Raw genomic sequence first — 16,486 nt, forward strand, 5'->3', positions numbered from 1 at the left:
CTTTGTAGCGTTGTCATAAATACTAGAGATAGCATATGCAAAACACTTGGTAGAATGCATGGCCCATGGTAAATGGTGGCTGCAGTTACTGTTTCCAGAAGCGTTTCAGGTGTTAGTATGATCAAACTGGGAGTCCTAAAAAGTTTTCCTTGATTTTCTGGAAAATCATTTATGGAATTACTACTTTGAAAGATAAAATATACAATACTGGGTATAGATTATTTAGCTCACTCTTTTATTGATAGCTTTTCAGATTACTTTCTCCGGTCAAAGCCTTTAATTGTACCCTCTTTGTGAAAAATAAATCAATTCTAATATCAGTGTAAATTAGCCTTAAAAAAAAAAAGATATTTATTTATTTATTTATTTTAAAAAGAGAGAGAGGGGTGCCTGGGTGGCTCAGTGGGTTAAGCCTCTGCCTTCGGCTCAAGTCATGATCTCAGGGTCCTGGAATTGAGCCCCGTATCAGATGCTCTGCTTGGCAGGGAGCCTGCTTCACCCCTCTCTCTGCCTACTTGTGATCTCTCTCTGTCAAATAAATAAATAAAATCTTTAAAAAAAAAAAGAGAGAGAGAAAGACTGTGCAGTGTGACTGCACAGTCACACTGTGGAAGGGCAGAGGGAGAGGGAGAGGGAGAGGGAGATGGAGCCTTTGAGCCTAGATCTAGCCTTTGAGCCTAGATCCCAGGACCCTGAGGTCATGACCTGAGCTGAAATCAAGAGTAGGTTCAGGATGCCAAACATACTGAGCCACTCAGGTGCCCCAAAAATTAACCTTTGAAAAAACATACTTACGTAGAAAAAGAAAGCAAAAGTTTTGAACTTCGCAGGTTTTAAGTATTGAAATTGAGAATACGGTTACTAAAAAATGATTTGTGTCCTTGCTAGCAACATAATTTTGTTATTTTTTGAAAGAATGCTAAAGGCTATTTCCTAGTTTCATGTCAAACTGATGAAGCTTTTCTAACGCTGTGTTTCTCAGTGGGGGCATTTACTGGCATTTAGGGCAGGACAATTCTTTGTTGTGCAGGACTGTTGTGTGCATTGTAGGACATTTAGCTTCCCTGGACCCTGCCCACCAAAATGCCAGTAGTGCCCACCCCACGCCCTCACCATTGTGACAGTAACTTCTCCCTGACAAAGACCTTCTTGCCCCCTAAATTTTCACATGTCCCTTGTTTCCCCTTGAAATATTTTTATTTTTATTTTTTTTTTAAAGATTTTATTTATTTGTCAGAGAGAGAGAGAGAGAGAGCACAGGCAGACAGAGTGGCAGAGGGAGAAGCAGGCTCCCTGCGGAGCAAGGAGCCCGATGTGGGACTCGATCCCAGGACGCTGGGATCATGACCTGAGCCGAAGGCAGCCGCTTAACCAACTGAGCCACCCAGGCGTCCCTCCCTTGAAATATTTTTAGTGAAGCAGATCATAGTACCACCAGTTTTCATTTAAGAATACCAGAGTTTTACATGCTGAAAACTGTTCCTTTCTTTTTTTGAAAATGTCTTAATTTAATCATGATTATTGGCAATAAAAACTTATTGTAAAAGGAAATCTCTGGGGGTGCCTGGTGGCTCAGTTGGTTAAGCAACCGACTTTGGTTCAGGTCCTGATCTCAGGGTCCTTGGATTGAGCCCTGCATCAGGTTTACCGCTTAGTGGGGAGTCTGCTTGTCTCTCTCTCTCTGCCCTTCCTCCTGCTTATGTTCTCTCTCTCTCTCAAATAAATAAAATCTTTTTTTTTTAAGGTTTTATTTTTATTTATTTGACAGACAGAGATCACAAGTAGGCAGAGGCAGGCAGAGAGATGGGGGGAAGCAGGCTCTCCGCTACCAGAGAGCCCGATGTGGGGCTCCATCTCAGCACTCTGGGATCATGACCTGAGCTGAAGGCAGAGGCTTTAACCCAGTGAGCCACCCAGGTGCCCCTCAAATAAATAAAATCTTTAAAAAATGAAAATCCCTCTTACAGAATTTTGTTAGCACTTAGACATACACGAGTTATTCAAATGAATTAATATAACATCAATTCTTAATATATTAACAGTATTTAGGAAAATCCTATGATGCCATGTAAGGCAATAAAACTGTGTACATTTATAATAAATAGTAAATTTATTTCATAAATCTTTCCATAGTAAATTTCTTTTCTTTTTTTTTTTTTTAAGATTTTATTTATTCATTTGACAGAGAGAGAGACAGTGTAAGAGGAAATACAAGCAGGGGGAGTGGGAGAGGGAGAAGCAGACTTTCTGCTGAGCAGGGAGCCTGATGTGGGGCTCCATCCCAGGACTTTGGGATCATGACCTGAGCTGAAGGCAGACACTTAGTGACTGAGCCACCCAGGAGCTCCGTAAAATTGTTTTCAAATAAGTGAACTTAATTGTTAACATTTCCAATACAAATAGTTTCATTTCTTGACCAGGATGGACAATAATTTTGCATTTTTTTCTGGATGAAAGACTTCAAACATGTACCAGTTTTCATATCATAAAGGTGTAGTTGGGAATCCCAGCTGTGCCACATTGCCAGTACAGTGTTTTTGGGAGAACTCAAGGCAAAAGATCAAAGGAGTCGTAGTCCCTTGTTAGTGACATTGATAGTATTTAATTTTTTTCCCATTGCCCCAGGCAAACAAAGTGCTATCCTTACTAAAGGTACAGACTTTGCAATGTTTCCCAGATTACCTTGGAAACAATGTGCTTTCTATAAAATGTGGTGGTCCATTTATCATGGGACAGTCCTTCTGATCCTCAGAGTGTCAGGAGAAGCATGGATGGTGCCATCTTGTCCTGGGAAAATTAATTATTATTATTATTTTAAAAAGATTTTATTTATTTGACAGAGAGATAGAGAGTACCAAGTAGGCAGAGTGGCAGGCAGAGGGGGAGGGAAAAGCAGGCTCTCTGCTGAGCAGGGAACCTGTTGTGGGGCTCGATCCCAGGACCCTGAGATCATGACCCAAGTGAAGGCAGCCACTTAACCAACTGAGCCACCCAGGTGCCCCAAAATTAATTATTCTTGATCAATAGAGTGTAGTCTTTTGAATCAAGTAGTCTCTTTAAAATGAGATCTGGGGGCACTGGGGTGGCTCAGTGGGTTAAGCCGCTGCCTTGGGCTCAGGTCATGATCTCAGGGTCCTGGGGCCAAGCCCAGCATTGGGCTCTCTGCTCAGCAGGGAGCCTGCTTCCCCTCTCCCCTCCACCCCCCATCTCTCTCTGCCTGCCTCTCTGTCTACTTGTGATATCTCTCTCTCTGTCAAATAAATAAATGAAATCTTTAAGAAAAATTTAAAAAAAATTTAAAAAAATTAAATGAGATCTGCATTTTTTCAGTCATGTCTTTTTTTTAAAAAGATTTTATTTATTTGAGAATGCAAGAGAGTGAGAGAGAGAGAGCATGAGCAGGGGGAGGGGCAGAGGGAGAAGCAGACTCCCTGCTGAGTGGGGAGCCTACTGTGGGGCTCGATTCTGGGATCCTGAGATCATGACCTGAACCAAAGGCAGATGCTTAACTGACTGAGCCACCCAGGTGCCCCAGAATAGGACATTCTTTAAATGTTTGATAGAATTCACCTATGAAGCCCTCTGGTCCTGAACTTTTGTTTGTTGGAGGTTTTTTGATTACTGATTCAATTTCATTGCTAGTAATCAGTCTGTTTAAGTTTTCTTATTTCTTTATGATTCAGTTTTGGTAGGTTACGTGTTTGTAGGAATTGATCCAATTTTTTTTAGGTTGTCCAATTTGTTGGCATATAATTTTTCATAATATTCTCTTATAATACTTTGTGTTTCTTGGCATTGGTTTTTTTTTTAAATCTTTTTTTTTAAGATTTTATTTATTTATTTGATAGAGAGAGATCACAAGCAAGCAGAGAGGCAGGCAGAGAGAGGAGGAAGCAGGCTCCCTGCTGAGCAGAGAGCCCAATACGGGGCTCGATCCGAGAACCCCAGGATCATGACCCGAGCTGAAGGCAGAGGCTTTAACCCACTGAGCCACCCAGGCGCCCCTTGGCATTGGTTTTTATTTTTTCTCCTTTATTTCTGATTTTTTGAGTTCTCTCTCTTCTTTTTTTGATGTCTAGCTAAAGATTTATTAATTTTGTTGCTCTTTTCAAAGAATCAGTTCCTGGTTTCATCGATCTGTTCTTTTTTTTAGTTTCAATTTCACTTATTTTTGCTCTCATCTTTATTATTATCTTCCTTCTGCTGGCTTTAGGCTTTGTTTGTTCTTCTTTTTCTAGCTCCTTTAGGTGTAAGATTAGGTTGTTTATTTGAGATTCTTCTTGCTTCTTAAAGTAGGCCTGTATGGCTATAATCTTCTCTTTTAGAACAGCTTTTACTGTATCCCAAAGATTTTGGACAGTTGTGTTTTTATTTTCATTTATCTCCATGTATTTTTAAATTTCTTCTTCAATTTCTTGGTTGACCTATTTATTGTTTACTGGCATGTCGTTTAGCCTCCATGTATTTGTGTTCTTTCCGGATTCTTTCTTGTGATTGATTTCTAGTTTCATACTGTTGTGGTCGGAAAAGATGCATGATATGATTTCAGTCTTTCAATTTTTTGAGACTTGTTTTGTGGCCTAACATGTGATCTGTTCTGGAGATTGTTCCATGTGCACTCGAAAAAAATGTGTATTCCACTGTTTTTGGATAGAATTTCTGAATATATGTGATGGGTCCATCTGGTCCAAGGTGTCCTTCAAAGACACTGTTTCCTTGTTGATTTTATATCTGATCTTCTGTTGATGTAAGTAGGGTGTTAAAGTTCCCTGCTATTATTGTATCACTGTCAGGTTCTTCCTCTATGTCTGTTAATAGTTCCTTTATGTATTTAGGTGCTCCCATGCTGGGTGCAGAAATATTTACAATTGTTACATCCTTTTGTTGAATTGTTTCCTTTATCATGTGTAGTGTCCTTCTTTGTTTGTTTTTATCATCTTTGTTACTTTTTTTTGGTTCACCTAAGTTTTGCTCCCCCAGCTTTCTTTGCATTTCCTTTTTTTTTTTTTTTTTAGGTTATTATTTATTTATTTGACAGAGAGAGAGAGAGGAAGAGAGAGAACGAGAACAAGCACAGGCAGGGGGAGCAGCAAACAGAGGAAGAAGCAGGCTCACTGTCGAGCCAGAAGCCCAATGTGGGGTGGGGGGGTGGGGAGGGATCCCAGAACCCTGGGATCATGACCTGAGCCGTAGGCAGCCGCTCAACTGACTGAGCCACCCAGGCACCCCCCCTCCTTTTTTTTTTTTTTTTTTTTTAAATTTATTTATTTGTTAGAGAGAGAGAGAGCGAGCACAGGCAGACAGAGTGGTAGGCAGAGGCAGAGGGAGAAGCAGGCTCCCTGCCGAGCAAGGAGCCCGATGTGGGACTCGATCCCAGGACGCTGGGATCATGACCCGAGCTGAAGGCAGCTGCTTAACCAACTGAGCCACCCAGGCGTCCCAACCCCCTCCTTTTTTTTAACTTAAAAAAATTTTTGTGGGGGACAGCTGGGTGTCTTAGTCCGTTAAGCAGCTTCCTTCAGCTTAAGCCACGCTCCCAGAGATCTGGTATTGATCCCTGAGTCAGGCTCTCTGCTCAGCACGGAGCCTGGTTCTCACTCTGTCCCTCGCCCCACTCATGCTCTCACATGTGCATTCTCTCTCTCAAATAAGTAAATAAAATCTTAAAATTTTTTAAAATTAAACTTTAATGATACCCCTAACTACAACTTGCTTCTTCCCCCCTAACTTTATACTGCTTTTGAATTACTTCTTCTTCTTCTTCTTTTTTTTTTTTTGCTTTTGAATTACTTCTACATTGCTAGATAGAGTTCATTCATTGTAGATGCTGAATATTTCATTGAAAAATATTCTGCACTTTCTTATTGTTCCTACAGCCTGACTTTGGGCAGTACCTCCCCCATGTTTATTACAAGCAATACTGAAATGAAATGAATATCCTTTTTTTTTTTTTAAAAGATTACTTATTTATTTATTTGACAGAGAGAGAGAACAAGTAGGCAGAGAAGCAGGCAGAGAGAGAGAGAGAGAGGGGAAGCAGGCTCCCCGCTAAGCAGAGAGCCTGATGTAGGGCTTGATCCCAGGACCCTGAGATCATGACCTGAGCCGAAGGCAGAGGCTTAACCCACTAAGCCACCCAGGCGCCCCTGAAATGAATATCCTTGTTCATGTCCCCTATGCTTATGTGCAGGAGTTTCTATAAGCATATACCTTTTATTTATTTATTATTATTATTTTAAGTTTTTATTTATTTTTCGGAGAGAGAGAGCATAAGCAGGGGGAACAGCAGGCAGAGGAAGAAGCAGGCTCCCCACTGAGCAAGGAGCCTGATGTGAGACTTTATTCCAGGACCCTGGGGTCATCACCTGAGCCAAAGGCAGACACTTAGCCTACTGAGCCAACCAGACATCCCTGCCTTTTAAATTAATACTCCCCCGCCGCCCTTGAAAAGTTCCATGAGCCAAGGTACAAGTTATTTGTTTTTCAAAATAAAAATATCAAAAATTTCAGCCTATTGTGCTATCATGAAACTTGTAAGAGCTCCAACCAAACCAGTTTAGTTGCTATTAGATATTCCTTACCTCCTCTCAGACCTGTTGAGCTGCAATGAGCAATTCTGTCTAGCTTTAGAATAGAGAAAAGAATCTGTCAGCACCCCCAGGAAAAATTGAGGGCATCGTGGAGGTTAACAGTGTATTTCGTTCAAAATGAAGAAGTCAGTAGATGGTAAGCCAGTCAGTAATTTCAGAGGCATCTATGCTTTATATAGTTTTAACTTTGGTATTTTGTAATTTATTTTTCTAAAGTTGAGTTTTTTCCCCTTCTCTCTCTCCCTCCAAATTACAGTCACCCTTGTTTTCCTCTGTACTTAAGTACTGGTCCTCTTTTCTATGTAGATGACTAGCTTAACTCCTTATAACTCTATAGTGGAAAAACACTGAACTAAATAATATGAAATGGAAAAAGCTTGAGTTTTGATGCTGGATGGACTTTGGTTCTAATTCTGGTTCTACTAGCTGTGTATCCTTACCCAAGGGACTTAACCTCCTGAGCCTACATTTCTTCTTCTCTGAAATGGGAATCATACCTAGCTTGGTGTTATCTTTGAAGATTAAATGAGGAAATTCTTGTAAAATTCCTGCTTTTTTTTTTTTTTTTTAAAGTTTAAAACCCCTTCTCTGAATAGAGGATCTTAAACTCCTAGTGTATGTAAGAACCATTGGGGAGTTTAGTAAAATTTCCAGGTATCACTCTAGGAGATTCTGATATAGTAAGTCAAGGTTGGGACACAGTAATCTGGGTTTTATTTTATTATTATTATTATTATTATTATTATTATTATTTTTAAAGATTTTATTTATTTATTTGACAGACAGAGATCACAGGTATCAGGCAGAGAGAGAGGAGGAAGCAGGCTCCCTGCTGAGCAGAGAGCCTGATGCGGGGCTTGATCCCAGGACCCTGGGACCATGACCTGAGCTGAAGGTAGAGGCTTTAACCCACTGAGCCACCCAGGCGCCCCTGTTTTTTATTTTTTAAAAGATTTTTATTTATTTATTTGACAGACATCATTCGTAGGCAGAGAGGCAGGCGGAGGGGGGGGTGGGGGGGAAGCCGGCTCCCCGCCGAGCAGAGAGCCCGATGTGGGGCTTGGGGATCATGACCCCAGGACCCTGGGATCATGACCCCAGCCGAAGGCAGAGGCTTTAACCCACTGAGCCACCCAGGCGCCCCAGTAATCTGGGTTTTAAACAAGTTCCTTGGGTAATTTTTTTTTTTTTTAAGATTTTATTTATTTATTTGACAGACAGAGATCACAAGTAGGCGGAGAGGCAGGCAGAGAGAGGAGGAAGCAGGCTCCCCGCGGAGCAGAGAGCCTCACGCGGGGCTTGATCCCAGGACCCCGGGATCATGACCCCAGCCGAAGGCAGAAGCTTTAAACCACTGAGCCACCCAGGCGCCCCGTTGGGTAATTTTGAAGCAGATGATTAGTAGACACACTTTTAGAAATGTACTACCTTTGGTTCCTTGGTTCTAAGTTTAGCTTTGTTAGTAAATAGCTTATGACTATGGGCAAATCATTCCTGCATTCTGGGCCTTATGTTTCCTCACATATAAAATGAGTGACTGAACTTTATGGTCTTTACTGGCTGTAAAATTTTTAAAATGTTGGTCTTATATTCCTAAATTTTTGATCTGCTGATCTGCTGCCACTTTCTGGTGAGGTTCAGTAGAGGTACTTAAATCACTTATTCCTTTAGAACTTAGATTATTCTTCCTTCTGTGAAGACTTTGGTAAAACCAGCTTAAGGAAAAGTGATATTTATTTATTTATTTATTTATTTATTTTGAGTGAGAGAGAGAGAGAGAGTGAGCGAGCACGAGCATGGGGCAGAGGGAGAGGAGGAGGAGTAGAGGGAAAGGAGCAGGAAGGGAGGGGCAGAGGGAGCAGGGAGAGAGAGACAGTCTTAAGCAGGGTCTACACCCAGTGTGGAGCTGACTTGGGGCTTGATCTCCCAACCCTGAGATCATGACCTAAGCCAATATCAAGAATTGGATTCTTAACCAACTGAGCCACCCAGGTGCCCCAAGGTAATATATTTTAATGATGTAAGGTTATGTCATGGAACCTTAAGTCAGGATGCAGTGAGGCCTCAGGAACTGGGTAATATAGCACATTGGGAAAATTAAGTTCTCTCTTTATCTTTTTTCCTTTGTGGATTAGTCTCAATCTCTTGACTTTTTCTGCCTTCCAGGCTGTGTGGTAGAAAATGGCCATGGTGGGGCACCTGGGTGGCTCAGTGGGTTAAGTCTCTGCCTTTGGCTCAAGTCATGATCTCAGGGTCCTGGGATTGAGCCCCGCATTGGGCTCTCTGCTCAGCGGGGAGCCTGCTTCCCACCCTTTCTCTGCCTGCCTCTCTGCCTTCTTGTGATTTCTCTCTCCTTGTCAAATAAATAAATGGAATCTAAAAAAAAAAAAAAAAGAAGAAGAAGAAAGAAAAAGAAAATGGCCATGGCCAATAGTTCCTGAGTTAACATGGTTTCCTTTTTTTTTTTTTTTTTTTAAAGATTTTATTTATTTATTTGACAGAGAGACAGATCACAAGTAGGCAGAGAGGCAGGCAGAGAGAGGAGGGGGAAGCAGGCTCCCCGCCGAGCAGAGAGCCCGATGCGGGACTCGATCCCAGGACCCTGGGATCATGACCGGAGCCGAAGGCAGAGGCTTTAACCCTCCGAGCCACCCAGGCGTCCCATGGTTTCCTTTTTTTAAGAATTATTTTTAAGTGGTCTCTATACCCAACATGCGGATTAAACTTACAACCCTGACATCAAGAGTCTCATGCTCTACCCAGTGAGCCAGCCAGGTGCCACTACATGTCTTCCATTTTAGGAAGCACCAGACTGAGGCTAGGATATCTTTTTTTTTTTTTTTTAATTTTTTTTAAAAAAATTATTTACTTGACAGAAAGAGAGAGAGATCACAAGGAGGCAGAGCAGCAGGCAGAGAGAGAGGGGGAAGGGGGCTCCCCGCTGAGCAGGGAGCCCAGTGCAGGGGTCGATCCCAGGACCCTGGGATCATGACCTGAGCCAAAGGCAGAGGCTTAACCCACTGAGGCTAGGATATCTTAATTCCAATTCCAAATTGCCAGGAAAGGAACTGTGATTGGTCCATATTGGTTAGACTGCTGCTGACTTTGGCTAAAGCTAAGGAAGCAGGGTCATATATTATAAGGATAGCCCTGGGAGCCCTGCTGCTATTCCTGTTAGAGGTATCCTGTTAGAGGTAGTAGAGGTAGTCTGGGCTAGGTATTCATCACTTCTATGAAAGCATTTTACTAATTGAAAAGTCACAATGTTGTATTCTGCATAAGACCCTTATGATCATTTCTCATGGAAAAAAGTAGAAGTAGGGAGAGATGGCTAAAAGAAAACATGGGTTTGCATTTTTATTCTTTTTTTTTTTTTTTAAAGATTTTATTTATTTACTTGACAGAGAGAGATCACAAGTAGGCAGAGAGGCAAGCAGAGAGAGAGGAGGAAGCAGGCTCCCTGCCGAGCAGAGAGCCCGATGCGGGACTCGATCCCAGGACCCTGAGATCATGACCTGAGCTGAAGGCAGAGGCTTAACCCACTGAGCCACCCAGGTGCCCTGCATTTTTATTCTTAATCACTGCACCAGATGGGATGGCGCCTTCAACAGTCACTTCTGCTAGACTGTACTGTTTAATTAGTAATAAATTTTTAAGTTGCTTTTAGATAATGGTTTTCTTTTTCTGTTTTTAAAAAAGATTTGTTTATTTTAGAGGGAATGTATGAGCAGGGTGGGGGGGGCACAAAGGGTGAGGGAGAGAGAAACTTAAGCAGACCCCCCACTGAGTTTGATCTCACAACCCTCAGATCATGACCTGAGCGGAAATCAAGAGCTGGTTGCTAGGGGCGCCTGGGTGGTTCAGTCGTTAAGTGTCTGCCTTCAGCTCAGGTCATGATCCTGGAGTCCTGGGATGGAGCCCTGTATCGGGCTCTTTGCTCCTCAGGAAGCCTGCTTCTCCCTCTCCTACTCCCCCTGCTTGTGTTCCCTCTCTCGCTGTGTCTGTGTCAAATAAATAAATAAAATCTTTAAAAAAAAAAAAAGCCAGCTGCTTAACCCACTGAGCCACCCACGCACCCTGGTTTTCTTCTTTTAAAATTAGTGTGTTTTCTTCTTTTAAAATTAATTTTGGGGTGCCTGGGTGGCTCATTCAAGTGTCCAACTCTTGGTTTTGGCTCAGGTCATGATCTAACAGTTGTGGGATCAAGCCTCGCATCTGGCTCTGTGCTCAGTGCCGAGTCAGTTTCAGATTCTCTCTCCCTCTCCCTCCTGCTCTCTCTCTCTCTCTAATAATAAATAAAAATAAAATCTTTAAATGAAATAAAATAATAAAATTTTATGGTATAAAATATTCATCATTGTTTGATATTTGGACTTAATTTTTCAAATGAAGAGAAAATTATGTAATGCAGGCTATGAAGGGCATTGGTATGAACATATGCTTTTATTTTTTTGAAAAAAATTTTTAAAAAAACATTTTACTTATTTATTTGAAAGAGAGAATACAAGCAGGGGAGTGGGAGAGGGAGAAGCAGGCTTTCCATGGGGTGGGGAGCCCGATTTGGGGCTTGATCCTAGGACCCTGGATCATGACCTGAGCCAAAGGCAGATGATTAACGACTGAGCCACCCAGGCACCCCTGTTATTTTGTTTTTTAGAATGTAATTGATTATCTTTATTATAGTCTACTCATATTAAAGACTGACTACGTCTTAGGCTTTAAATATATAAGTATTTTTTGAAGGTAAATTTATAAAGTGTTTTTTTTTAAAAGATTTTATTTATTTACTTGACAGAAAGAGAGAGAGATCACAAGTAGGCAGAGCAGCAGAGAGAGAGGGGGGAAGCAGGCTCCCCGCTGAGCAGAGAGCCTGATGCCGGGGTCGATCCCAGGACCCTGAGATCATGACCTGAGCCGAAGGCAGAGGCTTAACCCACTGAGCCACCCAGGTGCCCCATAAAGTACTTTTTTAAAATCTGAAATTCAAGAGCTAGAATGTGAAAGAGGAAATATTTTTATGTTGATAATTCATTGATTTGCATGTATATAATCATTCATGGTTTTAGTGAAATACCTTTCTGATCTCTCATTTAGTGTCAAACCGGAAGAGAAGTAAAACTCAACAAAATTTTATTATGTGTGGAGTTCCTTCTTAAAAGAAGAAAAAAGTGATTATTGAGACTATGGATCGGAGCAAACGGAATTCAATTGCAGGCTTTCCTCCACGTGTGGAGCGTCTTGAAGATTTTGAAGGAGGTGGTGGAGGAGATGGGAACATGACCCAAGTGGGAAGAGTTTGGCCATCTTCATATCGAGCTCTTATAAGTGCCTTTTCTAGACTGACACGTTTAGATGACTTCACCTGTGAAAAAATAGGGTCTGGCTTCTTCTCCGAAGTATTCAAGGTGAGTGATGCCTCTGCTTTTCTCACTTTGGCTTGTTGATAATCACCTTTACTGCCAAGTTGATAATTGGGTATAATTAGGGCATAGGCTTTACCTAATTGGGGTGAGGGTGCTATGGATCTTGATCAGTGTTCTAAACTGTCCTCTCCTTTGGCTTTGGGACTGCTAGTGGCTGTGGGCCTGGCCAGTGCTGCACTCTTGCTGGTCCATACTGTGGCCCTGGGCAGGATACTGGGTCTCCCTTGCTGGTAGGGACCCTGGAGTCTTCGGTGCACATGCTCCCAGATGCACTCAACAATAGGAGAACTCAGGAGGGTTCTGAGGATGGCCTGAGCCAGCCAACAGATTGGAGTCACCCTGAAGATGGAGATTCTTGTGTGGTTTACATCTTATCTGCTCCTTCTATTTATGCCTGGGAGGCCTGACCTGCCCATTCTTCATCAGTGCCTGTAGTCAGAACCTGGATATTTTTGTATTTACTTGGTGGTGCCTAAACTCTGCCTCAGACACTTTGAGGAGAAGGTGGGTGGGAGAATTTTACCATTGGGAGTTGTATATAGTGGTTATTTATATCCTGTTTTTTCCTCTCCCATCTCTCCAGAGACATTTATAAAGGCTCTAGTTTTAATAAAAGCAAACAAACAACTATTGGGGTACCTGGGTGGCTCAGTTGTTGAGCATCTGCCTTTGGCTCAGGTCATGGTCCCAGGATCCTGGGATTGAGCCCCGCATTGGGCTCCCTGCTCGGTGGGGAACCTGCTTCTCCCTCTCCTACTCCCCTGCTTGTGTTCCCTCTCTCACTGTATCTCTGTCAAATAAATGAAATCTTAAAAAAAAAAAAACTATTAACATCTATTTTATTTTAATTATAAAACTGATACATAGTGATCGAAACCTCAAATAACATAGAAGTCTCTTTTACCCTTCCGCCCTCTCTTTCTCTCTCTCTCTCTGCAGTAGTAAGCACTATTAATAATTTGATATGTATACTTCTGGACCCTTTTCTCTGCTTATACACACACATATTATATACATATATAGAATTTTGTATGTACATGTAAGAAGATATATATACGCATATTTACCCACACATACAGTTTTTATTTGATTATTTTTAATAAAGCTGGGCACTTTGTTCTCCCAAATGTTCATATTTTCCTGATTCATTTATTCTTCCAGAACATTATTTCATACTTTTTCTTCTCTCATCTGACATTCAGTATTTTTTCTCAGTGATGAACTTGCTTCCTAATTCACTGAGAAAACTGAAGGAAGCTGGAGAACTTCTACAGCCTGCAGTCACCACAAATAGCTACTAACCCATATCTTCCCCACCTACTCAGCGTTTATACTTGTCACTATGGATGAACTACGCATGTTACAATCTAAGCCATATTTCCATTTGTATTCTATATCATTTTTCTAGTTGCCTACTCAAAGATGTTACCAAGAAATTCTCCCCTCTCTTTCCTATATCATATTTCACTTTCTATTAAATGATTCCCATTAACTTCTAAACTTCTATTTATTTCTCTCACCTTAAAAAAAAATTTAAACAGGGAAGAACATATTTTGACCCTAACATCCCCTATAGCTAGACTCCCTCATGTTCTCTCTTTCTCTTCTTTTTTTTAGAAAGAGAGAAAGAGCTTGTAGGTAGGGAGGCAGAGAGAATCTTAAGCTGATTCCATGCCCAGTGTGGATCCTGATGCGGGGCCCAGTCTCATGACCCTGAGGTCAGGACCTGAGCTAAAATCAAGAGTCAGAGGCTTAACCAACTGAGCCACCCTGGTGCGCCTCCCTCATGTTGTTCTTTTGCACTCAAAACACTTCCATAGCGTTGCCTCCACTCAGCATTTCTTATACTTTTCCTTCTATTTTCTCTTTTTTTAAAATTGTGGTAAAATATATATAACACAAATTTACCATTTTAACCATATTAAGTACATAGTTCAGTAGCATTAAGTACATTTGTGATGTTATATGCAACCATCACCATTATCTCTTTCCAGAACTTTTTCATCATCCCTAACAGAAACTTTGTACCTCATTGAATAATAACTCCCCATGTCCTCCTGCCCTCAGTCCCTATTAACTGTTCTGTTTTCTTTCTCTGTGAATTTTCCTCTTGTAGGTACCTCATATTAATGGAATCACACAGTATTTGTCCTCTGTCTGGCTTATTTCACTTAGTGTAAATTTCATCCACATTGTAGCATATATCAGAATTTCATTCCTTTTTATGGCTGAATAATATCGTATTGTCTGTGTCTACCACCTTATGTTTATCCATTCATCTTTTGGTAGACATCTGGGTTGTTTCCACCTTTTGGTTATTGTGAATAATGCTATGAACATTAGTGTACAAATATCTGAGTTCCTTCACTCAAGTTATTTTGGGTATTTAACTGTTAGTTGAATTCCTGGGTCATATAGCAGTTCTGTGTTTAACTTTTTTTTTAAAAAATATTTTATTTATTTACTTGAGAGAGAGAGAAAGAGAGAGTGAGAGAGGATGAGAGGGGAGAAGGTCAGAGGGAGAAGCAGACTCCCTGAGGAGCTGGGAGCCCAAGGCGGAACTCAATCCCAGGACTCTGGGATCATGACCTGAGCCAAAGGCAGTTGCTTAACCAACTGAGCCACCCAGGCGACCCTGTGTTTAACTTTTTTAAAATTGTGGTCAAATACACATAACATAAAATTTACTATCAACTATTTTTAAGTGTACAGTTAAGTAGTCACTTAAGTATATTCACACTGTTGTGCAACCAATCTCCAGAACTTTTTCATTTTGTAAAACTGAAACTCTGTACAAATCAAACAACTCTCTCCTTCCTTCATCTACTAGCTTCTGACAGCAACCATTCTACTTTCTGTTTCTGTGAGTCTGACTACTCTAGATACCTTATATAAGAAAAATCATACAGTATTTGTCTTTTTGTAACTGCCTAATTTCACTTAGCCTATTTTTAACTTTCAAAGGAACCAACATACTATTTTCCACAGCAGCTACACCATTTTACATCCCCACCAGCAATGCATTAGAATTCCAATTTTTCCATAGTTTCACCAACACTTGTTTTTCATTTTTTTAAATGTAGCAAACCTAGTGGATGTGAAGTGATATCTCATTGTGGCTTTGATTTGCATTTCTCTAGTGATTAATGATGTTTAGTATCTTTTCTTGTGCTTATTGGCCTTTTATGTATCTTCTTTAGAGAAATGTCTGTTGAAATCTTTTGCCCATTTTTTTAAAAAGAAATGTAATTCCACTGTAGTTAATGTACAGTGTTATGTTAGTTTCAGGTATATCATAGTGATTCAGCAGTTCTGTACATTATTCAGTGCTCATGATGATAAGTACTCTTCATTCCCTTCACCTATTTCATCCATTCCCCAGCCGACCTCCTCTTTGGTAATTATCAGTTTGTTCTCTATAGTTGAGTCTGTTTTCTGGCTTGTCTTTTTTTTTTTTTTTTTCTGTTGGTTTGTTTTGTTTCTTAAGTTACACATATGAGTGAAATCATATGGTATTTGTCTTTATCTAACTTATTTCATTTAGCATTATATCCTCTAGATCCATCTATGTTGTTGCACATGGCAAGATTTCATTTTCTTTAATGGCTGAATAATATTCTGTTGTAGATATATAACACATCTTCTTTATGCATCCATCGAATGATGGACACTTAGGTTGCTTCCATATTTTGGCTATTGTAAATAATGCTTCAGTAAACATAGGAGTGCATATATCTTTTTGAATTAGTGTTTTTGTATTCTTTGGGTGAATACCCAGTAACAGAATTACTGGATCATATGGTAATTCTATTTTCAATTTTTTGAGGAATCTCTATACTGTTTTCCACAGTGGCTATACCAGTTTGCATTCCCACCTACAGTGCATGAGGGTTCCTTTTTCTTCACATCCTCCCCAGTACTTGTTGTTTCTTGTGTTTTGATTTTAGCCATTCTGATAGTTGTGAGGTGATATCTCACTGTGATATTGATTTGCATTTCTCTGAGGTGAATGATGTTGAGCATGTTTTCATGTGTCTGTTGGCCATTCCTTTACACATTAAAAAAAGAGATTTATTTATTTGAGAGAGAGAGAGAGAGAGAGAGAAAGCCATAAGTGGGTTGGTAGGCAGAGGGAGAAGTAGACTCCACAATGAGCAGGGAGCCCAACGTGGGACTTGATCCCAGGACTCTGGAATCATGACCTGAGCCGAATGCAGACACTTAGCTGTCTGAGCCACTCAGGTGCCCCTGCCCACTTTTTTTTTTTTTTTAGATTTTTATTTATTTATCTGACAGAGCCACCATAAGGAAGGGGAGCTGCAGAGGAAGAGAGAAAAACAGGGCCCCCACTGAGCAGGGATCCTGAAGCGGGATTTGATCCCCAGGAGTCTGGGATCATGACCTGAGCTAAAGGCAGACTCTTAACCAACTGAGCCACCCAGGCACCCCTCCTTTGCCCATTTTTGAATTGGG

The 16,486-nt window shown here is 40.8% G+C and overlaps 1 protein-coding gene across 1 annotated transcript in view; it reads left to right on the top strand.

Moving 5' to 3' along the window:
- The window catches only part of TESK2 (testis associated actin remodelling kinase 2), a 139,936-nt gene that overhangs the window by 22,527 nt on the left and 100,923 nt on the right, over positions 1-16,486 (top strand). Inside the window, exon 2 of the mRNA XM_080800259.1 lies at positions 11,685-11,995. Within this exon, the coding sequence (XP_080656385.1) occupies positions 11,774-11,995 (222 nt within the window). The 5' untranslated portion in view covers positions 11,685-11,773. The remainder of the gene's footprint in view (positions 1-11,684; positions 11,996-16,486) is intronic.

This window comes from Martes martes (assembly GCF_963455335.1).
Source record: "Martes martes genome assembly, chromosome: 4".
Classification (NCBI taxonomy): Eukaryota; Metazoa; Chordata; class Mammalia; order Carnivora; family Mustelidae; genus Martes; species Martes martes.